General features: G+C 36.5%; 1 protein-coding gene across 6 annotated transcripts in view; it reads left to right on the top strand.

Annotated features, from left to right (window-relative positions):
• Nucleotides 1-19,108, top strand: part of ERP44 (endoplasmic reticulum protein 44) — a 63,077-nt gene that overhangs the window by 40,303 nt on the left and 3,666 nt on the right. For all 6 annotated transcript variants that reach the window (XM_081103573.1, XM_081103574.1, XM_081103578.1 and 3 more), the window contains 5 exons: nucleotides 1,194-1,309; nucleotides 1,781-1,838; nucleotides 3,784-3,900; nucleotides 7,817-7,928; nucleotides 8,825-8,966. In XM_081103573.1, coding sequence (XP_080959699.1) covers nucleotides 1,194-1,309; nucleotides 1,781-1,838; nucleotides 3,784-3,900; nucleotides 7,817-7,928; nucleotides 8,825-8,966 — 545 coding nt within the window. The remainder of the gene's footprint in view (nucleotides 1-1,193; nucleotides 1,310-1,780; nucleotides 1,839-3,783; nucleotides 3,901-7,816; nucleotides 7,929-8,824; nucleotides 8,967-19,108) is intronic.

Here is a 19,108-nt window from a genome sequence, read left to right as displayed (position 1 = left end):
TAATGTAAACAAATTCTTATGCAATCAAGGAATCTGTATATTTTCTTATAGTTAATTGCAATGGATTTGACATATATATACTTTTAGCAAATTGAGTTTTTCTTCAATTATTTCTCAAGGGAAATGCTAATGTTTTATTGACCCTTTGGGTAAAATGTATAGCATACAGTAAAATTGCACTAATTTGAATTATTGAGGTCAAAGGGTAGCCTGAATTATGAAGAAATAGATGCTAATGGCAGGCCTACATAACCAAATTTCCATGTGTTCCTTGGTGGAGATCCTCCAGGTGTCTGCTCTGATTACTCCCATATCAGCTCTTTGATATGTGTTTTAGTGTCCTGTAAAACAGCCCCCTTTAATAATAAGCTTAGCAAACCCTTTTCTTTGTACACTAAGTTGTGTTTAATAAAATAAAAACAATTGCATTTGGGCTTTAGATTGTCATTGTCAGGTTTGAGATTTTATTTGTATCCTACTTACAAGCTAATATGTTAAGCAGTTGTAGTTTCATGGATGACAAAGATATAAGGCTTATGGGTCAGTAACAAAGGGCTTTATTGCTCACATTACAGCCACCAGTGTGAACATGTTTGCATTTGTTTCTTTGACCCCCAAGTCTTATGGAGGTGACACAGAGGGTCCAGTTAGATGCCTATGTGTACAGTGAGTTGTGTTATAGGAGAACTCTGGGCTCCGGAAACACCCATGTTGGGCTAGTAAGAAGCCTGCTCTCTGTCCCGGAGGGAAACATTACCTCATACCTCAGTGTTGCTAGCTGCAAACACAACCCTTAGAAATGGTCCTGGTGAAGAGTGGTTGGAGTTTTGCAGTTTGTAGCAGTGTGAGAGACCCATGGGGGAGTCTCTACCTACAGTCAGCCACACGTTATGAATTGATGTACTAGTTTAAAATACTTTAGAATTAGTCACTTTAATTAGGAAAAGACTGTCATATAATTATCTATTGACATTTTAACATAAAATGCTAGAAGGAAATGTTCATATTTACATTAGACTATAGTTAAGATTGCTTTCAAACCAATGTAATCTTTAATAGTTTTGGACTAGGTGTTAAGTCAAATGTGTATTTATAGTCATACTTCATTTGGAGATAATTGAACAATCTGGGTAAATGAAATAACATGTTTATAGAACTGCATATGTTTGTAAAATAATTACATTATTTTACAGCGCAGCAAAAGAAATATTATTGGCTATTTTGAGCAAATGGATTCAGAACACTATAGAGTTTTTCAAAAAGTAGCGAATATTTTGCACGATGATTGTGCCTTCTTTTCTGCATTTGGGTAAGTATGTTGGTTGAGAGTGTGTCAATTTGGCTGAGATGTTAAAAGTAAAAAGTAGAAAATTCATGGATGAGTCTGACTTACAAGCAAATAATGTGTTTCTTGATTGGTCTACAGGACCACATCAATGACCTTGATCCCAGTTAGTGGTTACAGTCTAGGTTTAAAAATACCATTTTAGTGCTAAAACTACCAATCCAAACTTATAAAATACTGAGTCACAAAAGCAGGAAACTAAAATTTCCCTTTAAAAAATCTGCCTTGCGCTAAATTTTTGTTCAATAAATTTTAAAAATATATGTTTTAGTTGTTTAGTGCATAGTCATAAGTAGGAAAGATGATGGATAAGTATGTGTTTCAAATAGATAATTCATACATTGCAAAACAGCTAACTAATTCTTCTTCATTCAGGTGTATTACTGCTATTATTTTTCTTAAAACTTATTAGTACTACTTCTCTCTTCCTATTAGGACTGTTTCAAAACCAGAAAGATACAGTGGAGACAGTATAATCTACAAACCACCAGGGGTAAGTTGCTTTTTTGTAGTATAATTTTAAATATAAATTAAATTCTTAAATTGTTTGTCATTGCAGCTTTTCACACATAACAAAAAATAGAATCTATATTTTTCAAATTTATAATTTTCATTTTAATGTTTGCAGTGTTTTGACACACTGAAGTTTTTAATGTTTATGTAGTCACGTGAATGAGGTTTTTATTTAGAAAACTCATGTCTTATTCTGAATTCAGGTAAGTCTTTGCCTCTATTGTTTTGCAAGGGCATGTCTTTAGGAGTAGCTTACATAGTGTGCCCTTCTCTAGACACCAGTAGAGTGTCTCACCGTGTGGTTTGGTTGTAAAGAGCGTGGGCTCTGGAGTGAGGCTGAGCTGTAATGTCAGATCTTCCACTTGCCTAGGAGTATAACTCTGGGGAAGTTTCTTAGTTTCTCTGTGTTTCAGTTCATTAGTAAAAGCAGCCATGATAATAATGGTCCTGCTTTAGGGGATACTTCAGGGATTAAATGAGTCAACATATTTAAGGCACAGTAAACCCTCCATTTTGCAGACCTTGATTTAACAGACAAAAATTCTGATCCGTATCTCCTTATGTGAAAATTAATACCCTGTTAATTTTAAAATGCTTTTAACCAAGATTTGCTTATAATTAAATTAACATGGTTTTTAAATTGTTGTTATTAATTCACTGTTATTTTTAACAAATTTTAGTGAATAAGCCATATGTTAGAAGAAACACTGTAGTAATTTCACTGACATGAATATTATATATCTCCAACTGTAGTTTACATATTTAAATCCAAAAGTCACCTCTCGTAAACATTAGCAAATGCTCACACTGCATCGCACTTGGTAATTGGTTCTGTTTTCACCTGACGTGACTTTCTGCAGCAGTTTTACAAGTGCTGGCCAGTGTCCCACCGTGCATTAAGCCACACCCCAGCTGTGTGCATTTATTTACTCGCAGTGACTGGCAAATGTTAGCATTTACTAGACCAATTCAGTATAAATTTAAAATTACAGTAATACATATAGAAAACTTTTCTGTGAAATTAAACTTTCCATACATACTTAATTTTAAATACACAAACGTGTCTACATAAGTAAAAACAGATAACTAATTTGTCAGTGTTTTAACATACCCATTCAGAAAACCTACTTTATTATATAATGGACTTCCAGCTTTAACAGATAGCCCTTTGCCTGAAGTTGTTATATCAAGGTTTTACTGTGCTCACAACAGTGTTTGGACATGGCAAGTTTACTCAGATAATGTTGGCTGTTATTCTTATAATCATTTTAGGTACTTCATAAATATTGATTTTGAGTCTATATGGAAGTAGATACTATAGATCAGGGGTCCTCAAACTACGGCCCGTGGGCCACATGCGGCCCGCCGAAAACATTTGTTTTTTTACTTCAAAATAAGATATGTGCAGTGTGCATAGGAATTTGTTCATAGTTTTTTTTTAAACTATAGTCCGGCTCTCCAATGGTCTGAGGGACAGTGAACTGGCCCCCTGTTTAAAAAGTTTGAGGACCCCTGCAGTGTAGATAATAAATATTAGAGATAGCCATGCCTTAGATTTACATAGTCTTGTATTTTTCACTGGAAGTCTCCAGATTTTCTTCTAATATCTTCAACTCTAAGGATAGATAACTTAATTTTTTTAATAACTTTTTTTCACAATGCCTGCCTGCCATTGGTGAAGGTACTGATAAACAGTTAATTAGCCCAAATCCAAGGAAAAGCAGAAGGCTTAGGGATCACAGGGTGAATAATCACAATATTATCAGCTTTTTATTATTTATAGTCCTCTTTCTCAGAAGTTTCATGTTTTTTGCTTTTGTATCCCTTATTGATTTTCTGGGCTCATATAGATGGCTCTAGGATGCATTTTTGCTAACACAGGTTAGATTTGTTTAATACAGTATTTTTCTCTGTTTTTGTAACAGCATTCTGCTCCAGATATGGTATACTTGGGCTCTATGACAAATTTTGATGGGATTTACAATTGGATTCAAGATAAATGCGTTCCTCTTGTTCGAGAAATAACATTTGAAAATGGAGAGGTATGGGCTTTCTAATGTCGGTTATTATTTTTAATTTTTTAATTCAGATTTCTGAAAAAGCAAACTTTGTCCACTCTTACTATTTTATCACATACTTAACCTTTAATAAAAATCATACAGTCAAACATAATGACATCATAACTATTTCTGTAATACAGGCCAGTGGCTTTCACCCGGGCCATCCCAGGACTCCTCTGTTGCATTTCCTGCAATGTCAGTGGGTCATTACAGTCTTGAAAATGCCTCGGGATTCTGATAACCACCCCTGTTGGAAGATTCTTGTTTAGGGGGTGTCCTTTAGAAGCATAGTTACAATCAGTTATTTAGTGTGAATAATTCTTTGCCATCTAAAGGTTGTTCTGATTGCTTTCTATCCTAAAAGAATGAAGTCATGAAAAGCAATGATCAGTTATCATGTAATTGACCTCAGTGATTCCATGTGTCTGAAATAAAGCAAACTTACAAAAACAAAACACAAAAGTCAGAGATCAAGGGGCTAGGTCTGTGAGATGCCTCTCTCTATTCTTCACTATGTTCAAAATATATTTTTCTTTTAATTTCACTCCATGTTTAAAATCCAATCTAATCAATTTTTAGAAAACATTATCACATAGTAAACACACCCACCTAATCACCATTTAGTCAGAAGATGGCAATTCTATAAAGGAATCGGATGTTAAGTATTTTAAGTTTGCAGTTCATACAGTCTCTGTCGAAACAACTCAACTTCGCAGTGTGGCGCAAACGCAGCCTCACACAATGCATAAATGTGTGGTTGTGATCCATTAAAGCTTGCTTGCTTGTGTTCTTTCTTAGCTTATTTATCAAATGAACATCGCTGCTACTTTTCTTAGTTCTCTAGGCTTCAGGTATGCTTGGTTGAATTACATACATTTTTATTGTGTTAGCTCAGTTAGTCTTCAGAGGCTCAGAAAGATTCAGTAACTTGTCACAATTATTCAACTGCTTTGGCAGGAATAGTTTGAAAAGTAGAGTTTAAAGGTATAGACTGGAAAAATCTTAAATAGTAATACAGGAGTTCCAACTACCCCTCAATCATTTCCAGGGTGGGGAACCTTTTTTCTGCCAAGGGCCATTTGGATATTTATAACATCATTCGCTTAATATAATTCACTTAATATAAATTTATGTTGCTATGGAAAAAGCTCCTAGATTTATTGAAATTCAAATTCCGCCTGCGATTGCCTTGGCAGGGCCAGCCCAAATGCTTTCTCAGGCCTTATACAGCCTGGGCCAGATGTTCCCCACACCTGACAGTGGGGAAATGTCTGAACCTGGTTGTTTTGCTGTCTCGCTCCTGAGTCTTTTAATGCCTGCTCTGGAGAGAATATGTTGATGTGGACACGGGAAACTTAAAAATCCAAGCAGCATAAACTACCAACTGCTATGTTAATGTATGTAAATTAGTTTAGCAAAAAGATTTTTTTTTCAAACTATTAATCTACTTATTACTTTTCTCCTAATAGTTGTTAGTTCATCCATACTTTGGTTTAATAAAGTAATACTAGTATGTTATATTTGGTTTTACGTTTAACTTTCTAGCTCTTACGTTTTCTAAAAGGTGACTATTGAGTCTCCTTTCCCAATTATATTTATTCAGAAACATTTGTGTCCTCATGTCATAGGTTGATTGCGCATTATTGCATATAAAAATCTATGAGCAAAAGAGAAGTGAAATAAGATTCTCTGTGTTTAAGGGGTTCAGTCTGGTGGTTCACTTATATAGATAATGTAATATAAAGACATGTCCCAGGCCACCTGAGGGGCACTGGGAAAATGTTCTGGGAATTCAGAGAAGAGAATTCATTTCCACTTTGGGCAGAAGTGGGGCAGAATCAGGGATGGTTTTCTAGACAAGGCTTCCTTCAGTCCTGAAAGGAAAGGGCTAAAGGAGGAGCAGAAATACTAATGGAAATAGGGAAGTGAAAGTGTATTAATATTGAGTGCTGAAGGTTGGTTAGACGTTGTAATGGAGATATTACACAGGAAGTTGGAAATCTAGACTTGGATTCTGAACTGGAACTGGGCATGGAGAGAGAGAGAAAAGGGACCAATGAGAAGTGCTGATTGGGATTGTTGAACTAGTCGAAATTGCCAAGCTAGAGCAGAGAAGTCCAAAGACAGACCATGGGGAAAAGTAGCAATGTGTGAGAGAAAGAAAACTGAGCCCAAAAGATAAAGAGTGGGGAAGAGGAAACTTTAAATCAACTTACAGAGGATCAGTGTGATGCCAGGAGTCAGGGAGGAAAGATGGGAGTGACTGCTAATGAGTATGGGGTTCCTTTCTGGAGTGATGAAAATGATGTGGAATTAGGTAGTGTTGATGTTTGCAGACCTTGTAAATATAATAAAACCCACCAGTTTGAACACATTAAAATGGTGAATTTGGTGGCATGCGAGTTATATCTCAGTTTTTAAAAAAGTAAATGTGATAAGAAACTTTATACTTTATTCTGTACCTGAGTTTAACAGGCTTAAACATGGAACTAGGAACCAGGAGAAAACTCTTGTCCTATAAGATGGGTTCCAGATTCAGTTTTTTTGTTTTTTTTTTAAGTATATTTTGTTGATTTTTTACAGAGAGGAAGGGAGAGAGATAGAGAGTTAGAAACATCGATGAGAGAGAAACATCGATCAGCTGCCTCCTGCACATCTCCTACTGGGGATGTGCCTGCAACCCAGGTACATGCCCTTGACCGGAATCGAACCTGGGACCCCTCAGTCCGCAAGCCGACGCTCTATCCACTGAGCCAAACCGGTTTCAGCCAGATTCAGTTTTTATAAAGTATAGGACATTTGAGCTTTCTGCTGAGGCAGTTTCTAAATTATAGAGAGACGCACAAAAGGATAGTTGATGGAAATAATTTTATTAGGCCATTCTGAACTTATCCTTATGAGTCAGAACTTAGCATTTGCTAGAGAGAATAAATGTTTAAAATCTGTCATCATGCCCTGACCGGTTGGCTCAGTGGATAGAGCGTCGGCCTGCGGACTCAAGCGTCCTGGGTTCGATTCCAGTCAGGGGCATGTACCTTGGTTGCGGGCACATCCCCAGTGGGGAGTGTGCGAGAGGCAGCTGATCGATGTTTCTCTCTCATCGATGATTCTAGCTCCCTATCCCCCTCCCTTCCTCTCTGTAAAAAATCAATAAAATATATTTAAAAAAATCTGTCATCACATTTCTCATATTATTCTCCAATAACAATGAAAAATTTAAAGCACTTTATAATTTTCAAGACGCTTTTGTGTATGTATATCCACAAGGTATATAAACACACACATATATAGTGGTGGGTATTTTTTAATGTTAAAAATTGTGTATTGGTTGAAAACTGGCTATGTTATGGGAGTTTGTTATTTGCTCTGAATCAAACACTTTTCAGCTCGTCTAAGTTTTTGCATACACCTTAAAATGAACATAAGTGTGCAAAATAAGATTTATTTACTGCTGGTACATTCAGTTTTTCAGTGTTATCTGTGAAGATAGTTTACCCCACCCTAAAATCTGTAGGGGAAAACATGTCTACTCCACCCTAAAATTAACATCTTGATAAAGAACCAGCAGTTTCTCCCTTGGTCAACTCATTTATCAAATGCCATGGCTTCACCCAATTCTAGCTAACAGCCCAGCCCAGTGGTTACTTTAAGGCAAGTCAATTTCTGCAGGCAAGCAGGATGAGTGGGTGAGTCCTCTGAGTGCCGGGGTACTTCAGGTATAGGAAATGTCTTTGGACTTCTCCATTAAGGCTAATGTTTATTTACACCTTTGGGCCTTATTTTTTTCCTGGGATGTTGCAATTGTTGCATGTTGGGTTGAGTTCTAAATTGTTCCTACTTAGAAAACAGCTACAAGTGGAGAGGCCTGATAATTCTCATTAAATACTTCTCTACACAGGAATTGACAGAAGAAGGACTGCCTTTTCTAATACTCTTCCACATGAAAGAAGATACAGAAAGTTTAGAAATATTCCAGAATGAAGTAGCCCGACAGTTAATAAGTGAAAAAGGTAGACAGATGAAGGTGTTTATTTTCATCTTTTCTCTTGGTTTCTTTCTCCCCAACCCCTCCCCCATTACAGCCTCAGAATTTACATGTAAACATTGGGTGGGAGGTGTAGTAGAGAGAGTATACGAAGCAGTGGCTTTTTAAAATAAACCATGGCTGTTTTAGCTCCCTAAATCAAATAGCTTGGAAAGTGGGGTCATAGGTGGACACCGTCAGTTTTAGGCACTTGCTTTTAGCACATTGATACTTGCCTGGTCCCTTCCTAATAAACAGTCTCAGATAGATTGCTGAGATAATTTACAGAGTCTGGTTAATGTTTATTTCTAAATGAAAGAAAGTGCATTCTCTGTGGACTTCTCCAAAGCCGCAAAAACAATTTGAGATATGACCAACTTTCCCTTTGTAGTTAGAGAAGAAAATCAAGCATAATAAACTGAAGGCATTGTATAGAGCTATACCCTTATTAGTGACTTCGTAAATATTTTGGGGGTTGAATTAGATTGAAAATCAACCAGTAGGGACCAGAAGGGCTCCTTGATGAAATGAAGATGTCCTGGGGAAGACAGATTATATGTCAGTTTCAGGAACTTGCTCTCCAGACCTGGGTAATCTGCAGAGCAGAGGAGCATCCATGCAAGAAAAATGAAAAATTCACTATAGCATTTGAATTCAGGTTGAGTTCAGATAATTTATGAGAAAATTATACTCTCTGCCCTAAGAGCTCAAATCCTACCTCCTTTCAGTGTTGAAATATTTAGGTTTTAGTTTTTGTGATCTATATTACTCTAAAGCATTTTGGTGTTTTTTTAGTATGTTACTTTTTATGAACTTGCAATCTTATGAGAATACAATCAAGAAAATTCTGATCTATCTTTTCCGATTCTTTTTCTTCTAAAGGTGCAATAAACTTCTTACACGCGGACTGTGACAAATTTAGACATCCTCTTCTGCACATACAGAAAACCCCAGCAGATTGCCCCGTAATAGCTATTGACAGTTTTCGGCATATGTATGTGTTTGAAAACTTTAAGGATATATTGTAAGTATTCATTTTGTTGTTGTTTTTTAATTATTGATATATGTCTCAAAAGTGAACTGAAAACAATTGTTTGGATATTTTAAATCTTATGATGGAACACTAATATTCTATTATTTGGATAGAAAAAGTGCTATTTTTTTTTCCACTCTGAAATGTGGTATAATAATTGATTATAAGAATTAGGATATATCCCTATCAAAGGCCAGCATTAGGTGATCCTAATCTCTGAAAGAAAATTTTTGAGAAATTAGTTTTGATTGAGTTTGGTCTTTGCACATCAAGGTAAGCAGAATATAATTCTAGGTCAGGTTAAAGGAAATTGGTAATACTGCTGCTTATGTGTGACCGTGTCTGGCAAGCATACTAGAGGTACTTAAGACCCAGAAGATGGCTAGGACTAGGCATTTCTAAGAGCATGAAGCTATCAACTTTTGAAAGAACAGAGAAGCTTTCTGACTCTTCTCAGCTATTTGTTGTATTAATAAACATAAATCTTGTAACTACCACAGATATTAAATTTTTATCAATTTCTGAGATTTAAATACAATGGTAAAAGTGGAGCTGTTTCTTCATATATGAAAAATTTAAGCAATACTATGGTATTAATTCAAATTAGATCTTTTAAAATTCATTTACCTTTTTATGTCCAAAGATTAAATTGCACATTTAGAGGATGATTTGCAGTCCTATTTCAGAGTGAATTATCTTGCTCACTTCTACATATTTCAATAGAGATGTGGTTGTGTGATAGAAGAGTCTCAGTCCTAACATGTAGGAAGCCCAGAATTGAGTCCTGCCTTTGGCAAGTCAGTTAACTCCGTCTTGTTTCTTTACACTTAAAATATGGTTGATGGTACAACCTACCCAATGAGATTGTTACAAAAATTAATGTGTTCTAAATCATAAAGTACTAACAAACATTAGTTATTTTTACTTTACGTACATTCAAAAGAATACCATTTAGCCTATTAACTCATTAAATATCCAGGTCTTCTGTATGGCAGTCAATTTATAACATAAACAAATCTTTTAGTTTACTAAGACTAGATCCCTGCCCTCAAAGAATTCCCAATGAAGTAGAGAAAGGAAACAAGTAGGGTAACAAGTAGTTGTCTTATGATGTGATAAGTACTATGACAGAGTTCAACAGAGAGGTGCCTGTTCTAAGATTTCTGGAGATGTTAATGCCCAAGGTAAGTCCTACAGGTCTATAGACGTTTAACATGGAGGTGAGAAGGAATCAGGCTTGGAGAAAGGGCACATTGGTAGAAACAAGTAGAGAGTCTGTTGGCTGAATGTGAGTGGAGGGAGGAGGAAGGACCAGGTCAAGGGAAATAAGCAGGGGCTAGCTTCTGAAAGCTCTTATAAGCTGTACTATGGAAGTTGACATTGTCTTAAAAACTATGAGGAGCCATTGAAGGGTTTTAATTAGGGGATTATTTTTTAAAGAGTATTCAGGATGCAAACTGGAAAATAGGTTAGAGTGGGTCAAAGTAGAATCTAGGAGAGACTGTTTAGTAATCCAGGACAGTTGATGATAACCAGTAGGTGACTCTTGAGTGAATGAATTACCTAAATAAATTCTGTCAGTAGCATTAAAACTAGAGAGACATTTTGTAGGTGGAATAGGAAGACTTGGTATATTAGTAAATGGGGGAGGGGAGGCCAGCCCTAATGGCCAGGAATCTAACTTGGACAGCTAATTGGGTTGTGTTGCCATTTAACTGAGCTTGGGAATTCAGTGGAGGAGCACCTTGTGGTAAAGGTAATGAGTTCCTTTTCTTGGTATATTGAATTTGAGGTGCCTGTGGGCTACAAAGAGTGTCCAGTAGGGAGTTTACATGGCTCTGGGATTCAACAGTGAGTTGAGATAAGGGCTGGGTCTTGAACACATGAGGATATAGCGAAGTTGTAGAAACAGATGAGCTGACCTAGAACAGGACTGAGAATGGAACCCTGAATGATACCAACATTTAAAGAGAGGACAGCAGAAGGAACATGAGCAAAAGATTAAGAAGGAGAAGGAATCAAAGGGGAAAAAGAACCCAGAAATGAGTCATATGCTAATTGAGGGAGGAGCAATTCTAACAAAAGGAATGCACAACCAGAAGGATGAAGCATCTGTTAGATTTGATAAAAAATGAACAAATAAAAAACTCACTGTATTGCAAAGAATAGAATAGTGATTGTGGTGAGGAAATGAAGATTTGACATTAAAATTCTTGCAAGAAGCTAGCTTCTAAAGAGGAAGGAAAATAAGGAAATAGTTGGAGAGACACATAGGATGAAGTAAAGTTTTATCTTTTCTTTTTCTTCCCCCTTTGGATACAAGAAATCGTGATTAAATTTTTGTGGGATAGAATTAAAAGGATAGAGGAGTTATTGAAGAGATAGGGGCAAAGGGACTAATTGATAAAGCATTGACTGTTGGGCTAAATGGAAATTCTTAGCTGGTTGGGTGCTGTCTTCCTCTCACTTCTTCCTGAAGCTGCAAGCTCAAACTAAGAGAATGAGACATTTAGGGGAGAGGGTTGTTCCGGTGGCAGGGCTCACTGCAGGAGCTTCCAGGTAGCGTGGCTGTGGGGGGCATTGCAGTGCTGCCTTACTCAGGTCAGTTATATGAAGTTTTATCAGTGCACTTCCCTATCTTTAATAGTGGGTAAATGCTGGGTTGTTTCCATACCTCTTCCTTTTCACTGGAAACTTACAGCCCTACTCAAAGTTTCAAGTTAGTGGAAGTTAACAGGATGCTGACTGAAAGGTTAGGTTTACTGATTGGTACCCAACTACAGGGTGGGGTGAAAGTAATGAGTATGCAAAACACAGTTTATTCATGTATTATAACATATTTATTGTGTTATTTTCCATATGAACAACTGTAAACCTACTTTTGCCCCACCATGTTGGCTTTTATTCCCAGGAATGTTGTTACGCCTCCAGGGAAACCCGTGAGGAATTCCATCTTGGCTATCGTATTTTCTCCAGCCAGATTTAAAACACATTAGCACTTCCTTTTCTTTCTTTTTTTAAAAAAAATATATTTATTGATTTCAGAGAGGGAAGGAGAGGGACAAAGAGATAGAAACATCAATGATAAGAGTCATTGATCTGCTGCCTCCTGCATCCCACACTAGGCACACTGGGGATCGAGCCCAAAATCCGGGCATGTGCCCGTGATTGGAATTGAACTCCCCTTCAGTCCGCAGGCCGACACTCTGTACCAGTGATGGTGAACCTTTTGAGCTCAGTGTGTCAAAATTTTGAGAAACCCTAACTTAACTCTGGTGCCGTGTCACATATAGAAATATTCATAATTTTTTTTATATTTGCAACCATAGTAAAAAAAGATTTATATTTTTGATATTTATTTTATATATTTAAATGCCATTTAACAAAGGAAAAATCAACCAAAAAATATGTATAAAATGAACAAAAACAATGTACATTATGAAAAAATAGCAATAAAAACAATGATAATCAAATGGTACGAAAACTAGAAATTAGTGACTTTTTTGGTGCTGAAGTTTGTCTGCTAATTCTTCGATTGCAGGTTCATACTTGGTGCACTTCAAGGCCAAGCAAGTGCCACTAACTTCATCTGTTAGCCGGTTTCTTTTGTTCGTTTTAATATTATTTAATGCTGAGAACAAAGTCTCACAAAAATATGTTGATGAAAAAATTGTTGCCATAACCGGTTTGGCTCAGTGGATAGAGCGTCGGCCTGTGGACTGAAGGGTCCCGGGTTTGATTCTGGTCAAGGGCATGTACCTTGGTTGCGGGCACATCCCCAGTAGGGGGTGTGCAGGAGGCAGCTGATCGATGTTTCTCTCTCATTGATGTTTCTCTTTATCCTTCTTCCTTCCTCTCTGTAAAAAAATCAATAATATATTTTTAAAAAAATTGTTAGCCAAGCCATCGCTAGATTTTTTATGTCGCTAAAAGTGTCAGGTACTCTGTTCCAAGCACTCAAAATTTCTTGTTCGTAGTTGCACTCTTCTTCATTATTCAAACGATTTCGTTCCAGATTTTCAAGTTTCGACCTTAAGTCAACAAACACATGAGTCCAAATGCTACCTTGAAAATCTGCAAGTTGCATCTCTAAATCGTCAATTTGCATCCATTGGAAATCCTTTAATTCCAAAGTACTGTAAACAACTACATCCAGATACTTAGTTATTTTAATGGTCTGTTCTCGGTTTCTAAATTGGTTGAATCTTTCGCTGAACTGTTCAAATAAGGAGTTTACTATATTCTGGTACATAAGTATGGACTCCATTACACTCATAGTGGCCTTCTCGAAACACTTTTTATCCGAGGAAAATACTTACAAGTTTTAGTTTCAATATCTCACTTGAAAATTTTAAGTTTACTTTCAAAAGATTTGATGTATCCTAACATAACGTCAATACTTTTGCCAAAACCTGTAATTTTAAGTTCAGTTCATTCATATGAACAGAGAGATCTGTAAAAAACATCAAATTGCTGACCCACTTATGATCACTGATCTGAGGAAAGTTTGCCAGATCCTTATTCTTAATAAATACTGTAATTTCTTCAAAGCACTCCACAAATCGCTCAAGTACTTTACCTTGACTCAGCCATCTCACATTATTGAACATCAGTTGTCCACTGTAGGTTGAATCAACTTCCTGTAAAAGTGTAGAAAATTCTCGCTTGTGAAGGGGTCGAGAAGCTATAAAATTCACAATTTTTGTTACAACTGACATTAAATCATTCAATTCTGAGGATCCTGATTTGGCACACAACACCTCCTGATGGATAATGCAATGAAAAGGTACAAGTGGATGTCTAATAGCTTCCATAAACAATTTCAGGAATCCCACATTTTTCCCCACCATATTTGGTGCCCCATCTGTGTCGTGACTGACACAGTTTAAGAGATATCAATGTTTAGGTCACTGAATGTTTTTATAACAACCTTACCTATTTCGTTTCCTGATGTACTTATTGGCACTGATTCTAACTTTATCAACTCTTCTCTCATTGTGAGACCATCAGAATATCTAGCAATAATGGCCAACGGAGCATTTGATGTGACATCAGTAGTTTCATCAAGAGAAATCGAAAAATATTTACAACTATCTAAGTCTTTTTTTAATTGATGTTGTATGTTTTTGTTAAGATTTATTATTCTGTCTTTGATAGTATTTCTACTGAGTGGTAACTCAGAAATTCTTTTAATAATATCATCTTTATTTTTCATATCGTGAAGTAGAGCTGGTGCACATCTTAGAAATGTTTCCTTAATAAATTCTCCGTCACTGAGGGCTTTTCCATGCTGAGCTATGGAGTGAGCAATACAGTAACTTGCTGATGTTAAATTTGTAGAGCATCTTACAAATTTAATGATGGAATTTGATTGACTTTTATAGAGGTGTAGCTGCCTAGAAATGTATTCCTTTCTTTCATCGATACTTTTTTTCAAGAGCTGACAATGATTAGTTTCAAAATATCTCTTTACATTCCACATTCTGCTTACTACCGTTTCATTACACAGTATGCACAATGATCTGTTGTTTCTGTTGACAATCCCGTACATCTCGGTCCATATGTCTTGAAAGGGTTGGCTACTGCTACTTCCACTTCCTTTATCATTCAATCTTTTTTATTTTTTTGATTCTCCATCACAAGGCTGCAAAAATAAATATAAATCACGGTGTTTTTTATAAAAGGTTGATAGGTTTCTTACCTATTAACTTTTTGCAGTGTTGTTGCACTGACTCCTAGTGCAAAACAATTCAAAGATAGTATGTATAACCAACAAATATATGGTGCTGTAATCAATTATCTGACACGCAGAATGTCTCGTCAAGCACTGTTGCACTGTATATCTTTTTCTTCTAACCCTCCCACTCCTGTCTCTTAACGAACATGGTGATCAAGTGCGTCTGTTTGCCGAATGCACCCGAACGCACGGGAAGCTTACCCGAGGCACATGTTGACAATAACGAGGCCGTTTCCAGAATTGGGCATTTTGTCACTCGAGTAAAAATAAAATGTCATGAGTAAAGATTAATCTCTTTATAGTGCAATTCTTAACCTTTTTATATTAATTTCAATATTGGAACAATGTATCTTGGATGTTTTCACTATGTATCTTTGCTACGCAACACCGCTGTACCTGTTTACATCCGGTTTTAGAATTGCATTATTGATCATGAGTAACGTGAGTAATAATATACTCGAATGAGGCCCAACTCTGGCCGTTGCGAGAGACAAATACTTGAATTATGCAATTTTTTTTGTCTCTGTCGATGCGTGTCACCCAAAATGAGTTCGTGTGTCACCTCTGACACGTGTCTCATAGGTTCGCCATCACTGCTCTATACACTGAGCCAAACCAGCTGGGGCACACTTGAGCACTTCTGATTCCACTTTGGTGTCTATCAGAGAAGCCATATTACAAAGTGGTTGTATTTACCACATGACCCAGTCCCCCTCCTCATCCATCAGCTGGCAGCATTGTACCTAAGAAGAAACTGAGCCAGTAAGATTCTCCAAAGAAATCTGGAACTGGGAAATGTTCCTCTCCCATCCTGCAAGTAATTAGTCCTATCAGTAGGGAAGGAGATAAGAGAAGTGACTATATTTGAAGCTCTTTGAAACAAATTACTTCTTTCATTTCTCCCTTAGGTGCCTGATTTTCCTTCTAGGCACTGTTCCCACTAATATTTTTTAATTGTAAGAGGCACATGCTGTGTGAACTACAAACTGAGCCTATGTGAATAGATGTTAGTGTTAAAAATCAAATAAAACATGCAGCAAAGTGAGTCTGACACATTTAATGGTTTGCATAATCGTTATTGTGCTGCGTAGTAATTAAGGCTTAAATGATAAGCAGTTTCCATAAATTACTGTAATTACTATTACTTAGCACCTCAGCATTCCGGGGTCATATGAAGGAAGTATGGTTTTGGTAAGGAGAGAGAAAGTAGATTTATGGTGCAGTCTCCTCCCATGCCAGAGGTAGGCAGGCATTGGTGGGGGAGGAGGTTCTACCAGTATTCTTTTGCCTTTTCCTTTCTGAAGAAACTGAGGCTGAGAAGGTAACTTAACCAGCAAGGCCACATAACTAATTAGTAGCAGGGCTAGGATTCATGTCAGAGTATGTTAAACCCCAAAGTCCCAAGCTCAAGTCACTTGCTCCCAAAGCAGTAACATTTTCAGTACATGTAAAAAGCAGTATAAGTATGAATGTGAAAGATGTTTGAAGAGACCCAAAACAAAGTCACAGATTGGTTTCTTGTCGAATGTAAAAGAACAGATTCTATGTGGATATAGGAAAGGAATGGAGAGTAATTTTGGAACCTAAGAGCACCTAGGGACAGGTCTAGAAAATGTCAGAGGCACTGAGAGAAGAGAATAAATGATAAGGTATGGTTTAAGACTATTGAAGGACTTTGAAGAGAAACTTCTAAAAATTGTGGCCATCTGTATGTTTACCAAAGTTCTTAGATAGCTGCCGTGGCCCCAGTGACGGGAAAAGCAGCAAGCAGGACAGGCTTCAGGTTCTTCCTGGCGAATGTAACAGGCTACTCTAAGCTAATGAGTTCCCCAATTCTGGGCTCTAAGTAATTTTCCCCATTATTTTTCATGGCTAGCTGATTTGCCTTTGAATGGATTATTTTGTGATTTGTTAAACCTCTGTTATTTGAATCCAGGTTTTTCCCATGAAGAAGTAAGTAACACTGCTACAAATGGGACTTTACCAGAGTCATCCTCCTCAGGGTTCTCATAGTTTTTTGGTGCTATAGAACACTCTACTTGGGTTCGATGATAACCATGATGGCTTTCCTTCTCAGCTCTTTCATTGTTATTTACTGATTGTGCTTTTTATCTTTGATGGCTTGTAATAATCATCATAGTGCTCTGCTCTCCAACGGGGTAGCTACTAGCCATATATGAATACTTGAGTTTAAATTAATTGAAATGACATAAAATTTAACAGTTTCTCAGGTATTCTAACCCATTTCAAGTGCCCAATGGCCACATGTGGGTGTTGGCTACTATATTTGACAGCACAGATATACAACAAAGATACTGTTAGGATGTAAGGAAGATATATGAATGAAAAGGTGCTTAACATGAAAAGGTGCTTAACATCATCAGTCATTAGAGAAATACAAATTAAAATCACGATGAGATCCAATTCTACATCTTTTAGAATGGCTAAGTTAAATTACTGATAATGCCAGGTGTTCTGAAGGATATGGGGCAACTGAAACTCTTATACATTGCTGGTGGGATTACAAAATTGTATAGCTACACTGGAAAACAATTTAGAAACTTCTTAAAAAGTTAAACATATACCTCTCATATAACCCAGTATTTTTTCTACAGAAATAAACTATGTTCACACACACACCTGAGCACAAGTGTCTGTAGTAGCATTGTTCAAAATCACTAAAACCTTGAAAGAACCCAAATGTCCTTCAGCAGGTATGTGGATAAACTAATCGTACTCAATGGAATACAATTCAGCAATAAAGGAACAAATATTTTTACACATGTAGCAAAACAGATGAATCTTAAACATAGTATGCTAAATAAAAGAAGCCAGTCTCATGATTACATACTGTATGATTCTATGTACATGACATTCTGGAAAAGGCAAATTACAGGAACAGAGAACAGGTCAGTAGTTGGCAGTAGTTAGGGGGAAGATGAGGGTCTGACCAAAAAAAGGTGTAGGAATTATTCTGTATCCTTTTTGTGGAGATGGTAACAAGACACTTACATGCATGTGTTAAAACTCATAGAACTGTTAAGCCCAAAAAGCTGAATTGTGTGTGTACTTTTAAAAAAACAGCACAAATACTCCTCACCTTGCATGTAGTTCTCAAAGCTTGTTTAATGATACACTTAACATTTGTGCATCACCTAAAAATAAAGATTGTAAACAAACGTGTTTGGAGAATGGGAAACATATAGTTAGAAAATTTTACCTTAAAGTATGAAAATATAATTGAAATTATTATGGCAAAGGCCCATTTATTTTCCTTTTCAGCAGATAACTATGTTGTCTGTTTTCTTGACAATATATTGTTGATTCACTGATTGTTACTTAATAATGATTGATAGTTTCTGGCCACAAGCTAGGTAAGAGCTCTTTCATCCTATCTCCTTTGTCTTTGCTGCTCACAATTCTTTTTCTCTTCTCAACTGTTGACAAGCTGGGGGGAGTGGAGGAATCAAATTAGGGACAAGTCTGTTTTGAGTGTTCTCTAAGAATTTGTTACATTTAAGATTTAATTATAAATCATTTCTTGACTAACAGAAGCAATTCACACTGTATTGGTTGTGATCATCTTGGACCTTATAAAATAACAAACTAACTGGGGCTTTATCTTAAACATTCTAGACCATTTGCAATTCTTTGAATTGAATGGTTATATTTTAGTACTTTGCTGTGGGTGACAGTAGATGATGTCAGATTAAGTTTAAATCGATCTCCTCTCAATGTTTGTCTCTGGCGCATGGGCAATTTCTTCAGCACCAGAGAACCTTTCAGAGGCATTCTGTCAATACAACTACCTGACAGTCATTTGTATTTGTAAACTGTGCATTTGGCACCTGCTGTTCTCTGTTGCTTTGGAGCTAGTGGGGAGCTAAAATGGGTGTACAATGAAGTTATTGGTTGGTACATCTCTGTGGGAATTATTGAAGGGAAGAAAGAAACAGCACTTGCAGAACCTTAGGAAAGGATAAAAAGAAAAAGAAACTGGTAATATTAACACTAGCCGGCTATTCTTTGCTACCAAAAAGTCAGTCAGTTCTATTGTTTGTTGACCTGTATTTTAATTCTTGTAACAGATATGTAAAACAAAGGGTTTCTATTTAAATGTATATGATGCATTTTTTTAAATATCACAATCTCCATAGAAGACAATTCATGGGAGCAGAAATATAAACTAAAACAAGCAATGGAAAAATGCTTAATTTCTGAAGAAATGGAAATTAAAATGCAGGTGTCTTTTACTTACTAAATTAGCAAGGCTAATTTTAATAAAAAGATAGAGGTGCTGTTAAGATTTCAAAGAATAAACAGGTAGACAAGTAGTAGCAAAAACTGGTTGATGTTTTGTATGTGTAATTTGCCCACACTTTGTAAAAAATTCTTA

Source organism: Myotis nattereri (genome assembly GCF_964212035.1).
Source record: "Myotis nattereri genome assembly, chromosome: 12".
In the NCBI taxonomy this organism is placed as follows: Eukaryota; Metazoa; Chordata; class Mammalia; order Chiroptera; family Vespertilionidae; genus Myotis; species Myotis nattereri.
Note: the sequence above shows the minus strand (reverse complement) of the source record. Positions and strands in the feature narration are given on the sequence as shown.